Source organism: Atractosteus spatula, chromosome 10, assembly GCF_055471065.1.
Source record: "Atractosteus spatula isolate fAtrSpa1 chromosome 10, fAtrSpa1.hap1, whole genome shotgun sequence".
Taxonomy (NCBI): Eukaryota; Metazoa; Chordata; class Actinopteri; order Semionotiformes; family Lepisosteidae; genus Atractosteus; species Atractosteus spatula.
The window spans coordinates 11,869,237-11,888,262 of NC_142715.1; the positions used below are offsets into that span (position 1 = coordinate 11,869,237).

The 19,026-nt window shown below is 41.0% G+C and overlaps 1 protein-coding gene across 1 annotated transcript; it reads right to left on the minus strand.

The window, feature by feature from the left end:
• Nucleotides 1-1,193: 1,193 nt before the first annotated feature.
• Nucleotides 1,194-15,044, minus strand: LOC148825077 (scavenger receptor cysteine-rich type 1 protein M130-like). Its single transcript, XM_088926307.1, has 10 exons — nucleotides 14,987-15,044; nucleotides 9,352-9,666; nucleotides 6,388-6,702; nucleotides 5,703-6,020; nucleotides 4,894-4,932; nucleotides 3,888-4,202; nucleotides 2,792-3,094; nucleotides 2,538-2,614; nucleotides 2,376-2,398; nucleotides 1,194-1,314 (listed from the first exon to the last, which is right to left on the minus strand). Exons 1-10 carry the CDS (start codon nucleotides 15,042-15,044, stop codon nucleotides 1,194-1,196), a joined length of 1,884 nt encoding a protein of 627 aa, XP_088782433.1.
• Between the last annotated feature and the right edge of the window lie 3,982 nt (nucleotides 15,045-19,026).

Sequence of the window (19,026 nt, forward strand, 5' to 3'; positions counted from 1 at the left end):
TTGATTACATCTCATTTATGACAGTCTTTAAAAAGCTGAGAGAAGGCTAAAACGTCAGTAGTATAGAGCGACACCTTTCATCAAACTTTTTCTCAGGCTGTACATGCATTACCTGTAATACAGCTACGAATAAAGATATTCATTAAAGTCAATAATAAATAATACTATTATTCATAAAGGCGTGCATTCATAAGATTCACCGTGAATAGTTGTGGTGTCTGGAAAGCAACTGTAGTTAAATATAGAAAAAAAGAGTTTTAGTTTTTGAGGTAATTTCAGGTAGAATGTAAGAACTAAAGTAAACTAGTCCCACAGTATAGCGTAGGGTCCTATCAATAGAAAAAAAATTGTAACCCGAAAACTACCACAAAACGAGAAGTCTTCCAGGAACCTAGGTAAATCCCTGTAGTGCTCTAACAACTATAAAAACAAACGAAAGAAATGTAGTGTGCTCTCACGAGGCACCAGTTCTGTAGGGGTTTGGGCATTTACTGGGACAATTATTAATTGTAGCAGTAAATCACAAAATTGATTCTTTTGATGGCTTTAGAATCCAACCATGCGATATAACTCAAACAACGCACACACACAGGTACTAATACACGAGGATACATTTATTAATACATAAAATATGCATATAAACCTAACAGATCTTATCGTGAGGGTTATCAGAATACAAAAGATATATATTCATTCAGTTACGAAGAGTTACCTATATCAAGAGGACATACGTTCAGTATATCATTCATTTAGACCATTTCGTAAATGAACTTGGTCACAACTTCTACACTAGATACTCAAAACAAGTACATAACTCTTAGGAATTAAATTGATATCAACTGGTTGGGATAACAATTGAATTCTCGAGCAGTAATGCAGTAAGTTGAATACTCATCCAATCTCTGGGCACAAAGAAGCAGTTGCAGGCTTGTTGCTGTCCAATCCGCGGTCCTCTTCCTGACCTGCTGGGACCCACAGTCATCTTTTCTCCTGTGCACAAACTCTTGCTAGTTTCAGCCAAAACTAACTAGCGGGTCAGTGAGCATCAGCAGCGCACCGTCGCAAGCTGCACAGCACAGCCTGGCACGGAGCCAGAGAGCGCGGATTGGACAGCAACAAGCCTGCAACTATTTCTTTGTGCCTGCAGGAGATCTGAATCCCCAAAGATTGGATGAGTATTCAACTTCACTGCATTACTGTGTGTTCACCCAGACACAGCCGCTGGGAGGTCTGTCCGTCTCACCCCTGGCCCTCCTGCTGCTGGGGGCTCTGCTCTTCGTGGTGCTGGCCCTGTTAGTGGTGTCCTGGTGCTGCCTGAGGGAGAAGGAGGCAGGAGATGAACAGGGATGACAAGTTGTGCTGTTGGGCTCATACAGGCTTTAACACATTAAAGTCCCTGAGTTTCCCATCAGGAGGTGTTAGGTCCTCAGGGTTAACCCATCTCAACAAAGAATTGTAAAGGATGCTACATCAACACTGTCAGAAAATCACTGAGAGATGAGAGAAGACACTACAGCTACACTGGGAATCTGAAGAGACTAATCTTCACACTGAGAGAGGAAAGGAGACATTACAGCTATACTGAGAATCTGAAAAGACACTGATATTCACACTGAGAGAGGAGAGGAGACACTACAGCTACACTGGGAATTTGAAGAGACAGAAAGACGGGAGTTATTAATGACAAGAAGGATTTCTGTTCACCTGTAGCTGTTGTTGGACTGGCTGTTGTCTCTGAAAGACCTGTGAAAGAGATACGAGAACTGTCAATATTTTGCCTTTGGTTTTACAGCAAGTTGAATCTACAGTGGAGCTGATAAAAAATATATTTATTTCTTGAGGTAAAACGTAAGATTGCAGAGATGAAAGAAGTCAGGTTCTGAATTGAAGAGTAGTGTTGTTCACACACACAGAGCTACACAACATCCTAGTTTTATGACTGATGATCCTAGCTGGTTCAATTAGATATTAAACAGTTATAGAATATGTGTAACTTCAGTGTATCTTCTCCATCAATCTGCTACCTTGTTCACCTACAGTGCTAAGACTCCCCTCACCTGTACAGGTAACCCCTGCATCCTCCTTGTGCCGACAGTCACTCTGATTCAGTCCAGAGTGACAGCAGTCCCACAGGTGAAGTTCACCTCATCCAGCCAGATGGCGCCACTCCCTGGTCCGAATGAGGCCTCTATTGCTGCACTCACTGCATCCCCACAGCCCAGCTGTCTGCAGACCACCTGGGCATCCTGCAGGTCCCAGGAGTCGTCACAGATTGTCCCCCTGGAGCCCTCATACTGCAGCTCCACCCGGCCAGAGCAGTTAGTGCCTCCAACCAGGCCAGAGCCAGCGGGACTGAAAGAGAACAGTGAGGTTACTGAGCATCCTCAGCTCTGTGACTCTAGAAGAGAGCAGAGAAGTTACTGAGTGACTGTAGTAGAGATCAGTGAGGTATTGAGTGGCTCTAGAAGAGAGCTGTATGGTTACTGTTCCTCAGTTCAGGGCTGCAGTTCTCTGATTGTTTTACACACTGAACTCACCTGGGCAGTACCGCTGAGGCTGCTCTTCCTGAGGGGCTGGAGTGCTTCTGTCAGCTTCTTTTCTAGGACCTTCAAAGCTTAATGATCATATACAAAATCAAACTCACAGAAAATAGTGAAGAACAACAATAGTATTTCCTTTATTTTTATACTTGTTTGGATATACATTGCTAAGAATTCTGTTGAAAGCTCATGACGAGACAATCACTGTAGAGCTGCTCAAGAGGAAGAGAGCATCACTCTTCACTCTGTACCTGAGCAGGTGATCTCAGCCACTTCCCGGTCTTCACAATCATTCTGACCCCAGGCGGGGGAGGGACACCGCCACAGGGTGGAGTCGTGTTTGCGACAGGAGACAAAGTCCAGCCATTTGGGATCCGGGCTCAGCCTGGAGTTTGTCTCTCTGACGGTGCCCTTGTCTCCACGGCCCAGCTGTTTACAGATCACTGCAGCTGTGGAGTCAGTCATGCCATTCTGACACACACTGCCCCAGGTGCCGTTATAGTAAACCTCTGCTTGTCCTGAACAGCCTGCAGACAGTCTCAGTAGAGTGTGATCTGCCAAGACATCAGGGAAAGTCAAAGGAAACAAATCCTGAGTTTCATTCTGAACTGGTAAGAAACAACAGGCAAACAATGTGACCAGTAAACAGTCCCAGTTGCTGTGTACTTCCAGTAATTTCAGGATTCATGCAATGACAGCTTTACAATCACACAGCTGACATAAAGGTGCCAGGAGTATGTATTCATGTTGATTTCAGCACCTGAACAGCACACATGGAGCCCTATCTGAGATGAGAAATGATGCTGAACGATTAAGTGACTGTAAGCTTAATTAAATGTTGCAAATCAGCAGCATCATTCCGATCACCTTGGCCATTCAGCAGCAACACAAGTCAGGGTGACTGAGGCAGCACTGTAAAAGGAGAACTTGCAGATTGGCTTGACATTCAACACCAAGAGTAAAAGACTCCTGGATCAAATCAAGATGAAACATTTGAGGATGAAGGACAACAGGTCAAATTGATGGGGAGAGTTTACAGATTGAGTCCTAGACATCATAGAGGACAGAGACTATGAGTTGTCCACACAACATATTCAAGTTGCTGCTGGAGGGGAGTTTCTGAAGCTGGCAGCTTCAGTGCCAGAATTTCTTTATCTGTTTACTGCAAAACAGTGTGAATGAGTGGTGACAAATGTGTCTGAAATACAGATGTTCGTTTTAAAATCCTGAATCCAGCTTGTTAAAACAATCAAGACACTCCAGGTGAAAGTCATATGGTTCTAACAATGTGGGATTAAAGAATCTGGATCCTTGTAACTGTAGAATAATTGTAGTTAGCTCCCCTACCTGAACACAGGATTCTCACGTCCTCCTTGTGTCCACAGTCGTGCTGTCCCCACCATGCTGAGGGACACTCCCCCAGGGACAACTCATTCCCCAGACAGCCCACCTCGTCCAGCCAGATGGGTCCAGTCCCGTGGCTCAAGGAGGCTGGCACTGGGGCACTGAGGGCCGCCCCACACTGGAGCTGCCTGCACACCACCTGAGAGTCTGCCAGGTCCCAGGAGTCATCGCAGACTGTCCCCCAGGAGCCACTGTGATAAACCTCCAGCCTCCCTGCACAGTCGCCTCCTGCTCCAACCAGCCTGATGGACAGCTGGCCTAGGAGCAGAGAATTAGAGGTCAGAGGTCAGAAGTCAGTGCAGTACTAAGATATCACAATGATGACCTCTAGGTAGAGACGGTCTACTGTTAGAAGTTGAACATCACCTCTTGCCACTGGGGACTGCAGATACAGTACAAGCACAAGCACAGCAGATACAGTACAAAGGAACAAGTGGAGCCTTCTTCAGGTGTCTGGTAAGGTAAGGTGTCTGGTAAGACAAGGTATGTTACCTGGTAAGATACCAGGTACCTTACCTGGTAAGGTAAGGCTCCATGGCCGAAACGTTGTGTTTTCTTTCTTCTTTTTTTTCAGCATGAAATAAACCTTTTACTTGTTCCTTTGCAGCCTACGCATGCTGACGGAGCTACCCACCTGAACAGATACAGTACAAGTACAGTGTTTCTTGATTTTTGATTAATTTAATATATCCAATACTTGTAACAGACTCCGTGCTGATCATCAGCACTATACCACATGTGTTACTGTTGTGATCCACTGTTGGGCACAGAGACAATAGCTTCACATGTTTTGCTGTAGATCCCAAAGACCCAGACTGTGTGTGTGAGACACAGAGCAAACTGCACACACACACCTGCTGCCTTGCAGCTTAGTCTAGGATAGAACTGAGCAACAGAGATGTCAACACACTGAGAGCCCTGTAGATACAGAACAAGAGCCAGTTCATACCTGGTGTTAGTGAGGAAGGAACTGTTGAAGACGGGAAACCTGTCAAACACACAGAGAGAAATCAGAGTGTGAGCTGTGTGTCAGATGAGCAATTTAATACCAGTAATAAAACTACAATTAAAACAGCACTAATGTGATAAAGACAGTCCTCATTCTCTCCTTACCTGCTCCAGGTGAAATTCTGTTGATTTTTGAGGCTGTAAAAGAGATGGAATTTCAGCTGTGTGAGGGGATAAGCTGTAACATCTGTAAACCTTGATTTTCTGACTCTTTTTCTTCAGCCTACTGTTTAATTGGGCTCTAATTATTATATTTAATATAATTATTATATTAATTATATAACATCATTTAAGGAATATATTTTTTCTCATTTCTGTCCACAGGAGTGATGTTTCACCAGCGGAGTGTCAGCTATGTGTGGGGCTAAGAAACACAATTTATAAATCTTCACTATCTGACTCTTGCTTTTTCTTCAGCCTCTTGGTGAATTAGTTGTTGGGATAAAGAACTAATTAAATGAGACAGTTGTTAGTTACTGGATACTGTATTTTAGATCATTTTATAACCATTAGTGATCTGAATATAAATATAAAACTGATTTTTAGTCCTCACTGTATTTGTGTAATGATCTGAAATAAATGCTGAAAAAAGGTGGGCTGCACATTGGTGGTGGTGAGTGGAGTGTCCAGAAAAACGCTATATGAGTGTAAGCAATTATTATTATTATTAGATGTACACACTACTGTAATAGTGTGCTGCTGTGTTTAAGTAGAGGGGGTGTTACTGTGTTTTAAACACCCAATTCTCACCAGAGCAGATGACTACTGCGTCCTGTCCATGAGAGCACCCTGCTCTCCCCCATGAAGACACAGCACAGTGTGAGAGACGGCTCTCATTGCCCCGGCACTCAAACACATCAGCCCATACTGGTCCGCTGCCCTGTCCAAACCAGGCCTGTCCTGGCGCTGCTACAGCCTCCCCACAGCCCAGCTGCTGACAGAGAACAGTAGCGTCTCTCAGGTCCCAGTAGAGATCACACACTGTTCCCCAGTCCCTGAAGAGCCACTGTAACTCCGCTCGGCCAGAGCAGGAGTCTGAGCCATTCACCAGCCTGAACTCTGTGTATCCTGCAGATAGGACAGGGGAGAGAGCAGAGACACAGCTTCACAACACAACAACAACAGCAATAACCCTCAATCACACCTTCCATTTTACTTACAATCCTGAGCTTTAAATTACTGTCCTACAAGTACCTCACTAACGTGCTACTGTTCAATCCAATTCAATCTGAAATACTTTATTCATCAGCAAGGGTGGTAATTTAAGGTATAATTAAGTTACTGTTGATCAGAAGATCAGCGTATTGAATTTTCAGTGTTAAACACCAATCCCCAGCATTGAAACAGAGCTATAGCAACACTCATCTGTTTCTCTTCTAAGCTTCAGTTTTGAGCTCCATTCAAAACAAAATGAAATGGATTATTCTCCTCTTACCAAAACACTCCAGTCCCACATCGTTCTCATGGGTGCAGCTCTGTGTCTTTGTGGAGGACTTTGGACAGAAGGACAGGTGAGATTCACTTCCCTGACACTGGAGCTCCTCTGTCCAGACCTCTCCCTCCCCCTTCCCGAAATGAGCCCCCTTCAGCACCTGTGAGGGAACCCCACAGTACAGCTCTCGACAGACAACTTCTGTGTCCTGCCAGTCGAAGTCAGAGTCACACACTGAGCCCCAGGTCTCTCCGTGCTGCACTTCCAGTCTCCCAGAGCACAGATCACTGCCTCCAACCAGTCTGACCCCTCGGTGAGCTGGAATATCAGAACAATAACAGAGATCACTGTCCCTGACCAGTCTGACCCCTCGATGAGCTGGAATATCAAAACAATAACAGAGATCACAGTCCCTGACCAGTCTGGCTCCTCAATGAGCTGGAATATCAAAACAATAACAGAGATCACAGTCCCTGACCAGTCTGACTCCTCAATGAGCTGGAATATCAAAACAATAACAGAGATCACTGTCCCTAACCAGTCTGACCCCTCGATGAGCTAGAATATCAAAACAATAACAGAGATCACTGTCCCTAAACAGTCTGACCCCTCGATGAGCTGGAATATCAGAACAATAACAGAGACCACAGTCCCTGACCAGTCTGACTCCTCAATGAGCTGGAATATCAGAACAATAACAGAGATCACAGTCCCTGACCAGTCTGACTCTTCAACGAGCTAGAATATCAAAACAATAACAGAGATCACTGTCCCTGACCAGTCTGACCCCTCAACGAGCTGGAATATCAGAACAATAACAGAGATCACAGTCCCTGACCAGTCTGACCCCTCGATGAGCTGGAATATCAGAACAATAACAGAGATCACAGTCCCTGACCAGTCTGACTCCTCAATGAGCTGGAATATCAAAACAATAACAGAGATCACTGTCCCTGACCAGTCTGACCCCTAGATGAGCTGGAATATCAGAACAAAGTAACAGAGATCACTGTCCTTGACCAGTCTGACCCCTCGATGAGCTGGAATATCAAAACAGTAACAGAGATCACAGTACCTGACCAGTCAGGTAAAGTGCCTATATATTCTTTTGTGATTTGTAAAGGGGTGAGCATGTGGAGACAGGACAAGTTTGTGATTCCTGTCAAATCCATGGAGAATGATCAGCCATCCTCAGTCACCTGTAAGGTGAGATTTAAAAGCAGGAAGCAGTTCACCCAGAGGAGATGGGAGCAGACGAACGGACTGATCACTTTTAAGAGAGATTTTAAAGAGCAACAGAGCTGGTGAGCGGCTTAACTGCCTGTTGTATTACTTCAGGTGAAGATTCTCATTCAGAAGTTTAGCTTCTACATTTTTGGTTATGTTCTTGGGTTGTTTTTATTGTTCTGTAAATAACGAAACACTACTTTGGAAATGAAGGCTGTATTTGTGTTTATCCAAAGAGCTGTTTGACACTGATTTACAAAGTGTTTTTATTTTCTGAAAGCTCAACACAAGCTCCCCTGGAAGACATGGAACAGAGGGAGAGGGACATTTTTCCCTACAGAAACAGAGTTTTATATCAGATTGTTTAGTTATTTTCTAAGAATGTGAATGTATTGAAGTGGAAATCTAATAAGTAAATTGATTCTTAAAAATGTAGAGAGCTTTGAAAAAAATATATTGGTGCTTTTAGATAATATATTTCAAGGATGTAACTGCTGTGCTACAGTACGTGCAGAATTTTAGAAAACAGTTTGTCAACAAAGTACACTGTTTAGGTTAGTTTAGAAGACAATGTACCAAAACAATATATGCTGTCTGGGTCATTAGAATTAGCTGAAAGTAACTGATAAGCTTTGAATAACAAATCTAGTTTTTCTTCTCTCGCTCTATGATGTAATCTGTTTTCTCTTAGAGAAAGGGGAAGTTTTAGAAGGGACCAAGTGCTGAACTTTTTTACAGTGCAACGTCTTATAAAAACCCTGTACTGCTTGTAACAAATTGAGTCTCTGGTTGCACTTTGCGAAGTGGCAGCAGGGCTCCCAATATTGCAATATTGAAATAAAGACCTTACTCAGGTGAGAACTCTCTCTTGTGGCTTCCTTGATAGTTATATTTCCATGACAGTATTCATATATATTTAAAAAAGGTTACATATGTACACTGAGAACTGAGGGCCCCTTTGCTAAAGGATTGTGGGAATATGGAACAAGTTACCCAGATATCCCAGCTTTCTTGAAGAAACAGTAGATGAGATCCTTGGATCAATACTGACTACCAAATGAACCAGGAAGCTGAGAAATCTCCTTTCCTTTGTAATAGGTCTTTTGAGAATACATATCAGTCATATTGCTTTTATTCTATAGTTTTTAGATATTGTTGTAACTAATTTGTTTCACTCAATCTCACAGAATGCGATCGTTGTTCTAATGTTTGTAAATATGTCAGAGAAGAGCAACTGATGTTCAATGTCAATGCTGTAAATCTTTGATCAATACAGCTCTTTGAATCTGAATTTAAATAGAGAAAAGGGAGAAGTGAGAGAGACTCAGCAGAACTGTGAGTAAAAATGATGCTGGTGAATTTCAAGAAGGACCAACTGGAGTTTTCAAAATCAAGACCAAGAATACATTTGTTCACGACAGATCTAACGGTCACATACTGTACATTTACAGACTTTCCTTTGGCCTCATTATTTGTCCATAGTAAAACCTAACAGAAAGCATACAGGTGGGATTGGGGGTTTCAGACAGTTTTCAATATGTTTTCTACACACTGGAGGAAATACAATCCAGAAGGAGAAAAGGCACACAATGACAGTGAGGAGTGTTGTCTCAGCTCTCAGCAGGACAGGAGCAGTGGGAATGGGAGGATGGACAGATGGATCATGATGATGGACTCTAGATCAGTGGAGAAGTTTTAATTGTCCTCAGTGATGGAGACTGGAAAGAGTCTGTCTCCTACCTGAACACCTCACTCCAGCATCATAGGTATGAGGGTAGCCATACTGTTTCCATTCAGTGTTTCCACAGTCCCTCAGCGCAGACTCTGACCCCCTGCAGGAGATATAACCCAGCAGGACTGATCCAGACCCTGGTCCAAAGTGAGCTCCTCCTGGTGCTGAAACAGCAGATCCACAGCCCAGCTGTCTGCACACCACTGTAGCATCATTCAGATCCCAGCCATAGTGAAGTACTGTTCCCCACTCTCCACCATGATATATCTCCACTGTGCCCTCACAGGGACTGGCTCCATTCACCAGTCTCACATTACCACTGCCTGCAGAGAGAGAGAAACAAAACTTATCAAGATGTCTACAGGATATTTTTATACTAAGACATTTTAGAAGCACACCTGAAATTTTTATTTTGTTTTACCTGTTTGATTGGATGGCTAGTCCCTCCCATGGGGAAGAAGAGACAGTGGAGTGACAGGAAGTCCACCAGCACCCATCTCACTTCTCCCTCCACACACCTGTGTCCGGATCCTGTTATATATCTCTCTGTCCATATCACTGTGTGACTGCAGAGGGCTGTTCTGCTGTGGTCAGCACAGTGGTCAGTGGCTGTAATGACTGTGTTCCTGGGTTTCTGGGGGCTGTGGTCAGTACAGTGGACAGTGGCTGTAATGATTGTGCTCCGGTGTTTCTGGGAGCTGTAGTCATTAGAGTGGAAAGTAGTTGTAATGACTGTGCTCCTGTGTTTCTAGAAGCCGTGGTCAGTATAGTGGACAGTGGGTGTAATGAGTGTGTTCCTGTGTTTCTGGAGCCGTGGTCAGTATAGTGGTCAGTGGCTGTAATGACTATGGTCCTCAGTTTTTGGAAGCTGTGGTCAGTACAGTGGACAGTGGTTGTAATGATGGTGTTCCTGAGTTTCTAGAAGCTGTGGTCAGTACAGTGGACAGCAGCTGTAATGACTGTGTTCCTGTGTTTCTGGACGCTGTGGTCAGTACAGTGGACAGTGGCTGTAATGACGGTGTTCCTGTGTTTCTGGAAGCTGTTGTCAGTATAGTGGTCAGTAGCTGTAATGACTGTGTTCCTGTGTTTCTGGGGGCTGTGGTCAGTACAATGGACAGTGGCTGTGGTGCCAGAAGACTGAATCACTGAAATCTGGTGTATCTGTGTCTCAGGCCCTGCATGTACTTAACAGTGGATACTGACCGCATGTCTGTATCAAGTAAGAGATTTAAACACTAATAAGTCTTTTCAACATTCTACTTTGAAAATAAGTTATACAATCCAAAACAGAATCAATAAAATCTTTTCTTAATAGATGGATGCTTCACAACTTGTGTGGAAATATGTGAAGTGTAATGCTGCAGAAAGTTGGAAAATCTGCAGCAGGAGATATAATTGAAACCCAGGCGCGGGACTTTGAGCTCTTTCAGAGTTTGAATGATCAGGGAGTAACAGATCGAATGCAGGCTGCTGGGCTGAATGAAAAAGGTGAGCAGAAAGAAAAAATAAAGAGGGACGCCTGTCTCCCAGCTGAAATAAAGAAAAGAGAGGCTGGCGAGTCGGAGCAGAAAAGGGAAAAAATTAAAACAGAGAAAATATTTCAGGATCGAAGAGCAGGAGCAGTGAGATATGAAAATATCAGAGTAAAAATTGACTATGAGAGGAATGTGATCGCCAGGTTCAAAAGGTTTAGCTCTATGATGGAGATTCGGTGTTCTGAACAGTTTCAATTAGAGAGGTGATTAGCGTGACTGGGAGCCTGATTGAAAGACTGAAGGTTTGATTGAAAGACGTCCTGACCCAGTCTGAATATCAGGGTGAGCGCTCGAGGGAATGTTGCTGTTGACGCGAGTCAGTCCCAGCCCAGTCTGTACGTGAAGTGTTTATACTTACTGTCCAGGGCACATTTACAGTAACTAGATTTGTTCTTTTTGATTAAATATTCAATCACCTTCAGTTTGGAGTGTGAAATATTTTTTTCTATCATATACTACAATTCATTGTAATACTACTTTTTATTCATATATGATTTTTACTATGATAACATGATATATATGTGAACAATGTGTTCTAGCTTTTACCTCTCAAGATCTTAATCCATAATTCACATTGAATTATAGTTGCATTTAATAATATATTCTAAAAGCACAGTGCACAGGTTATTTTTATTAATCATTCTTTTTTAAAATTCCATGATGTAAGAAAAATGATCCCTATCATTAGTTATCTAAGACTTACAAACACCAATTCATTTAGCTGTGAAATATCAGTCAAATGCAGAATAAACATGGAACAAGAATTAAACCTTTATCACTTTAAAATGAAGGACTTCCAGGTCAAATACACATTTCTTTCAACATAATAGACACATTTCTCAAATAAAACTTCAGTCTGAACAGATCCCAGACTTTTGTTTAAAGTTGAAAAAACTAAGATTTGCCTCAGGACTGCTGTGTTGTTACTGAAACTGGACACTGTTGTCTAAAAGCACCCAGTATGGATTCAGGTCATCAAACTACAACACACTGCAATAAAAATACTTACTACCTGAACTTGACTGTTATAACAAATAAACACAACTATATGTCTTGTCCTCAATCATGTTATAATGTTAGATCCTTCTGTAATATAATTACCATAGTATCTAAAACTACTGTAATCATTCTCAAAAATAACCATGGATCAAAAATATTTTAATACATTTACCTTCAGTACTCCTATTTGTATTAGCACATTCACCTGCAATAGGGCCCGAGTTACTAATATTATTTTTTTAATCGGAGACGGGCCTTAAATATACTTTTATCTCTGATCACCTGTCTGTAATAGTTCTTTGCACTAAAATTGTCACCTTCTCTCAAAATACTCTATTTTTTAATAACACTTCCATAATGTTATAATGTTATTATTATTAATGTTACTTTAATAATACAGTAAATATAAAATGTGTCAATAGTAATAATACTGGAGTCTCAATAATACTCTAGTATTTAATAACACATCTCAGTTAAAATATTAGTCTAAAAATACTCCAGTGTTTAATAACACATCAATTAATTACTTTAATAAAACATATTAATTCATCAGAGTGCAAAATAAAATATCAGTCAGACCAATACAACACTGTTTAAAAACACTCTGATCTCTGTTAATACACTAGTCTGTTATACCCCTTAGAGAGGGCAGAATTGAGCACAATTAAATAAACAACCCCTGGTAAATATTTTGAAGACATTGTATTATTGTTAAAACATTTGTATTCCTTTTTGTTTGCAAATGGGAAAATTTCCACAAGTCCTTGCACTTGACCCAAATTACAAACAAAATTTGGTATTTTATTATTATGGTAATAGATAAGGGATTGTCAAGTTGTACAACAGTTTTGATAAGGTTGCTAAATATCTACAATATTAATAGTTATAATAATTATATGTTAGTACTTAAAAAACATTATCCTTAGTCTGTGTTGTGTGTAATAGTGTATAACTGCATATAAAACTATTAATACAGCATTAATAGAAAATAGTTTAAAAAACATATAAACTGAATTAATATTATAGATAGATGGATAATACTTTATTAATCCCGTAGGGAAATTGATGATACAATTAATCACAATTAATTATGATTAATTGTAGAGGTGAAGTTCTTGTTAATACTGCAAATTGTTTATTATGTTTCCTTATTTATAGCACCAGAATAAAATCAATTATAATTTTAAGGAATACCCATAAAGCTGAGTTTTAAATTAAACAGAAAAGCACTTCTGCATGTTGTGTTCACTACGGTGGGCAGTGGCTGTAATGACTGTAGTGGTTCCAGGATGCTGTTGTCACCATACTGGACAATGACTGTACTTACTCTGTGGCTTCCAAGTCCTTGGACCAGTGTTACTGTGTTAGTGGGACCTGTGGTCACTACAGTGGTCAGAGGCTGACCTGTGCTTCACATGTTGTGCTGAAATGTATGTGAGGCGTATATTCCCATTTTCTAGCCTTTAACTTCCAACATCTAAACTTAACACATGCTTATCTGATTAAATCATATTAAAGAACAACATTTTTCAAAAATACTAGACAGGTTTAACAAATAGACACAGATACATTTATTGTGATGTTGTCCTGAGCAACTGCTCAAAAATCTAAACTTGAGTCCTGTGATTACGAATTAATTTTTAAATATTGCATTTGTATGATAACATGTAATGAAATATTTAATTTGTATTACTCATACTTATATAATTGCATTTGATAATAATTTCAGATTTCTAATGTAGTCAAAAACAATAAAGCATTCTTATTAAAACTTCACAATTTACAAAAAAAAAACCTGTCATTGGATAACTAACCTAAAAACACAAATTAAATTATTCAGCTGTTAAATAATAGACAAATTCTGTATAAACACAAAACACAACTACCATTTTTTAATTCCTCCAGTAATGCCACAATGTCTTGTAGCTGTTAAATTATTAATGTTACACCTCAGTTTCTGATGAGACCCCAGTTAATAATAATACACCTACAATACTAAGAATTTCTATAATTTTGTAAATATTTTTCATTTTATAGCTTATAAACCAATAATGAATGTAACGTTTATCAGCCTGTGCTTTTCAATGTGAAAACAAGCAAACCTGGGCTTTATGAACCAAGTAATACATATATCAATTTTATTTTCACAGTATAAAAATACAAGAGCTAATTGTCCTATGACTAAAAATGCTTTACATTTTCAAAATGTAATTGTATGCCTTTAAAATGAAGAATTCACACTCATGACTTCCTATCATTTTTTACTTGTTTTCACAGCAACTGAATATCACACAGCCTAACGATAGAAACCTGGACTGTTTGAGTACGCCAAAGATACAGTATAACGACAGCATTAAAACTCCAGTCTTAATTCTCTAGCATAAACACTTTAGGTGGTGACGACACATTTACTGTATATCTATTAATACATCAGTCTGTAATAATTTAATATCAGTCTCAATAATAATTCACTATTTAAAAAGACGTGTATCTCTATTAATGCACCAGTCTGTAATAATACAATACTGAGGAGTCAGAATTGATCACAATAAAACAATAAACAACCCAGGGTATTTCTGAATCATCCTGTATAATATGATATTATTCTAGAAACATTTTTTATTGCTCACACTTTTTTTGTTTTCGAGTAAATGAAGACTTTTTCACGTCACAGCATATCACTCAAATTATCACTTATATATAAAGTTTATTATTACAGTAACGAGTAAGTTAAATAACTTTTTAAAGATTTAATACACTTCATGTTTTCACAAATTATCAATAGAGGGTGATAATGGCCAGCCTCTGCTCTCTCCATCTAAAACATTATTATTATATAATGTTTAGAAATCTTAAGAATATTTTAATAAAATCCAATAAAAATTAAAAGCAACTAATTATATTTAGACACACCTAATTATATTTCCTTACTTACAGACCAAGATAAAATACAGTTCTAATATTTTTTATGAATACCCACAAAGCTGAATGTAAAATTAACATTTAAAAATTGTTCAACCCACTTATTGCTCCATTTACATCAAAACTTTACTTAATTTAATTCCAGTTGTTGTCTGTCTGTCTGGACAGGAGAAGACTGGTCACTTACTGGCTGAGCTGTGCAGCACCAGGACAGCGAGAGAGAAGATGGACAGGCAGCTCTCCATTGTCATCAGGACAGAGCGCAGCTGAGACCCCTGTCTTCACTCCTGAGCCAACAGGGCAACTGAGCTGCTGCTCCGCACCCCGGACCCCCAGTAACAACACAGCCCCCCGCCCCGCCAATCACACACAGCACTGCCTTTTCAGACTGACAGCAGGAACCTCTCACACAGGCAGGACAGCCAATCAGACAGGGCCCTTTCAGTCTTCTCCAAATATATCAGAGCCACATCACTGTTTCCTCTCCTGAAGACATTCCCAGCAGTGCGGACGGGAGGAGAGACAGGAGCAGCTCTGTGTCTCACTGGAGGAAACACAGATACAGATACAGACAGCAGGGCTACAGGTGCTGCAGGGGCAGGAAGAGATCAGATATTAAACTAAAAAAAAAATTGTAGACAAGTATTATATTTTTAAATCAGTATCAAGATAATCAATTATGTATATATGGTCCTGTAATTCTTGCTGTCTGTATCAGGAAGTGTCTAGAATGTGGTCCTGTCTTTCTGTCTGTGTAAGGCAGTGTCCAGTGACTGGTGTCCTGAATATGGTCCTGTGTGCCTTGCTGTCAGTGTCAGGCAGTGTCCAATGACTGGTGTCCTGCAGTGAGTCACAGAGTTGTTGTGTCTCCAGACAGTAATGTCTTCTGGTCCTGGTCAAGGGCAGTGTGAGGAGAGCCTGTGCTCAAGGTGGCAGTAAGGTCATTCAGGTCAGCACAGGAATACGGAGACAAGGCGGACTGAATGAGAACTGGCTGTCCTGTGACTGTGATCAGAGATCAATAGTTTAAATGAAAAAGAAAGAAAAGCTCAGCAGTAATTGCCCCCTATGTACTGAGCCTGTTGGACAGCAGCTCTTCCAGTTGAGTCCCTCAGACCCTGAGTCTGTCCCTGCGCAGCTCCAGTCCACACAGATGTTCCAGCCCCTCCAGCTGTGGCCCCAGTGTCTCTCTGTGCGGAGCCGACTGCATGACTGAGACTCTCTAACAGCACAGTGGAGCTGAACTGATACTGATACACTGATACACCACCAAGCTGAAGAGAGTGAGGACACAGCTCACCTCCTCCACCTTTCTTATAGGTAGTAGTAGCAGCAGTAGGAGCATCAGTAAAATATTAGTAGTATCAGCGGCAGCAGCAATTGTGGTAGCAGGAGTAGTATTAGTAGTTATGCTGTATTTAAATCCTCCTGTTCAATATAGCAGAGTTCTGTGTTACAGCTTCACCATAATAGCTGCAGCAGCAGGAGCCGCAGAGCAGGAGTCAGTTTCAAATTTGAAAAAGCAACAAAATTATGAAAAACAAAGTTTAGTCCTTGTTAATACAACGGTGCTTTGAAGCAGAGCTTCACTGGAGCTACAGGTCAGGCTCTGCAGTGAGTCTGTGGTTTGTGCTCCTCCGAGCTCCTCCAGCACAGGAAGCCAGGCTGTACTGTGAGGCTGTGGGTGTCAGTGTGATGAGGCAGCTGAGAGCTGAGCTGTACAGAGAGACACACAGGGAGCCCAGTATTCAGAGCTCCAGTGCTGCACAGGTAGACACAGGAGAGTCCAGTGTTCAGAGCTCCAGTGCTGCACAGGGAGACACAGGAGAGTCCAGTGTTCAGAGCTCTACAGGGTGACAGGTCTTCTCCCCACACAGCTCTCTCAGTGTGTCTCTCAGGGCTGAACAGGAGGGGCTGTTCCTGTCAGAATGGAGGCTGACTCTCAGAGCTCTAGTGTCAGTATGAGGAGAAGCTCTCAGACCTGACTGCTGCCAGAGCCTCTGAGCCTGAGTGGCCATGAGCACTGAGCTCCTCAGCAGCTGAGAAAAGCCTCCTGTCTCCTGTGGTCACAATGTGGTTGAACACCTGCACTGTCTTCCTGCTCTTTCTCCTCTCTCCCCCATCCAGTCTCTCTCGCTGTGTGTGCTCTTATCTGTCCATCTCTCTCTCTCCTCTCCTCTCCCTCTGACAGTCTGTGCAGAGTATCTGAAGGGGATGAAACATTGCTTGGCAAAGGAAAAGACTTCCCAGAGGCAGAAAAAAAAATCTTTATCTCCTCTCAGTCAGATTCACAGCTCAGACACACACAGAGCTCTGAGTCCCTCAGTACTTTACCCAAACTCCTCCTTCCTGAACAGACAGAAGCTCATCTCCATCCTGACAATCCAGGACCAGAGTATATTCAGACAATCAGTGCTGCTACATGAATAATATCAGACAGAACAGCCTGGACTCAGGTCACATCTTCCCCTTTTCTCCTTCCTCACAGCCTCTTAGAGACAGAGCAAAGCTCCTGGATCTCCACTCTGTGAACTGGGCTCTTTCCATCTGCGGGTCAGCTGACTTCTCTTAGCGGCCATCTTGGTCAGGTCTAAGTCAAGTATAGTGAGCAGATCGTTCCTGAAATACCTGTCCTGGATGACCCTTCCTCTGGTCATCTTACAACACCAGTACACACTGAAAGACAACTAGCTTCCTAGATTTTTTTCTAAAATGCTAATGTAAAATAAAGCCCTGAAATCACTGATGATATCTGGGAAACTTTTGTGCCAATATTTCTTTTCATGTCTTCCTTTCATGATATCACTTGATACCTCCAATTGTTCATGCACTTTCACTTCCTGAGTGATAGCTGATGTTTTCTCTAAGATTAGTGATTTACAGTATTTGGTCTTCATGCCTGATGCCTCTAAAATAATGTCTTGGAAAATCCCCCAAATTTCCTGATGCCCTGTTTTCCTGATAGTGATTCTAGCTTTTTCATCATTTATCATTATTGTTTAGCTGGATTTTGCATACATCTTTGTGTTCCTGTTCTTCATAGAATTTTGCAATGAGTTGGAAGAAAGTTTTCTGATTGAGGTTTTAAGTTTTTAAATCAAGACAGGTTCTCTAATCACTCTCCAATCACTGTTCTGATGGTTGGAATTGGATTTTGTTTCAGTTACACACTTGAATCCTTTACTGACTCAGCAATAGGATTAATTTGAAATGACAACATGTCTGGTCGCTTTTAACACTTACTCATAAGTAATCTCAAATTCCAAACTTTGGGGTAGAAAAATAAAACTTCTAAAAATACTCCAATGAATCAACACGTTATTTAAATTAAGGCTTCAGTCATTAAGATCATTAAGAGGGTGAGGAATTGAAAACAAGCAGTTGGAAACAATTACATTTTTGAATTGTCAGAAGTCATCTGTTAATCCTCCCTCCTTTTTCCTCTCTAGGTCTTTGATCTCAGTAACTCTCAGGTCTTTTTAGTGCTCCAGCTGATTCTGAGCAATCTTGAAACAGATAGCACTCCAAGGATCAGAGCTGAATAATCAAGATGGAAAGGTGGAAGTTTTAAAATCTATCCAAACCCTTACCTTTTTGAGGCTAACTGCAGTCTCACTTTGTTGAGGATTTTGACTGATGTTAATAACATATTGGCATCTGAAAGCAGACGTTTATTTGTATATTAATAACATAAGATTAATGATATATCTTGACACCTTATAAAGATACTTTAAAAATCCTTCCTGAGGAAATTCAATACCATTGCACATATATGCAAAAAGATCTAAAATTCTATACGTCTAGGTGCTTCCATTCTCAAGCTCACAGACTGATTTGCGCAATGAAAATATGCATCTCTAAAAGTGAAAACTTGTAGAAAATAGCTCATGCTACTCAGTGCTGCAGGACATTAATAACTGCAGTTAGAAGTTTTATTGCAGGTGTCCAACAGGTTGATTTGAGCAAACTCAGTGACTCTTAGCAACTTAAAAAATCTGTTCTGTGGAAGAATAACTTACTGTGAGAAGATCTTCTGCTGCTCCTGTAATGGATCAGCTCCTCCAGGCCAATGTGAAATCCTCCCACCACACTGAAAACACTGAACAGTTTCCTCGTCACCTAGATACATTTTCAAGTTACATCTACACATCAGAAAGATCTTAACAATATTGACTTTTTTCTACAAAGACCAGACTGTTGTAACCTGCTGCTGTCTGGTACAGAAGA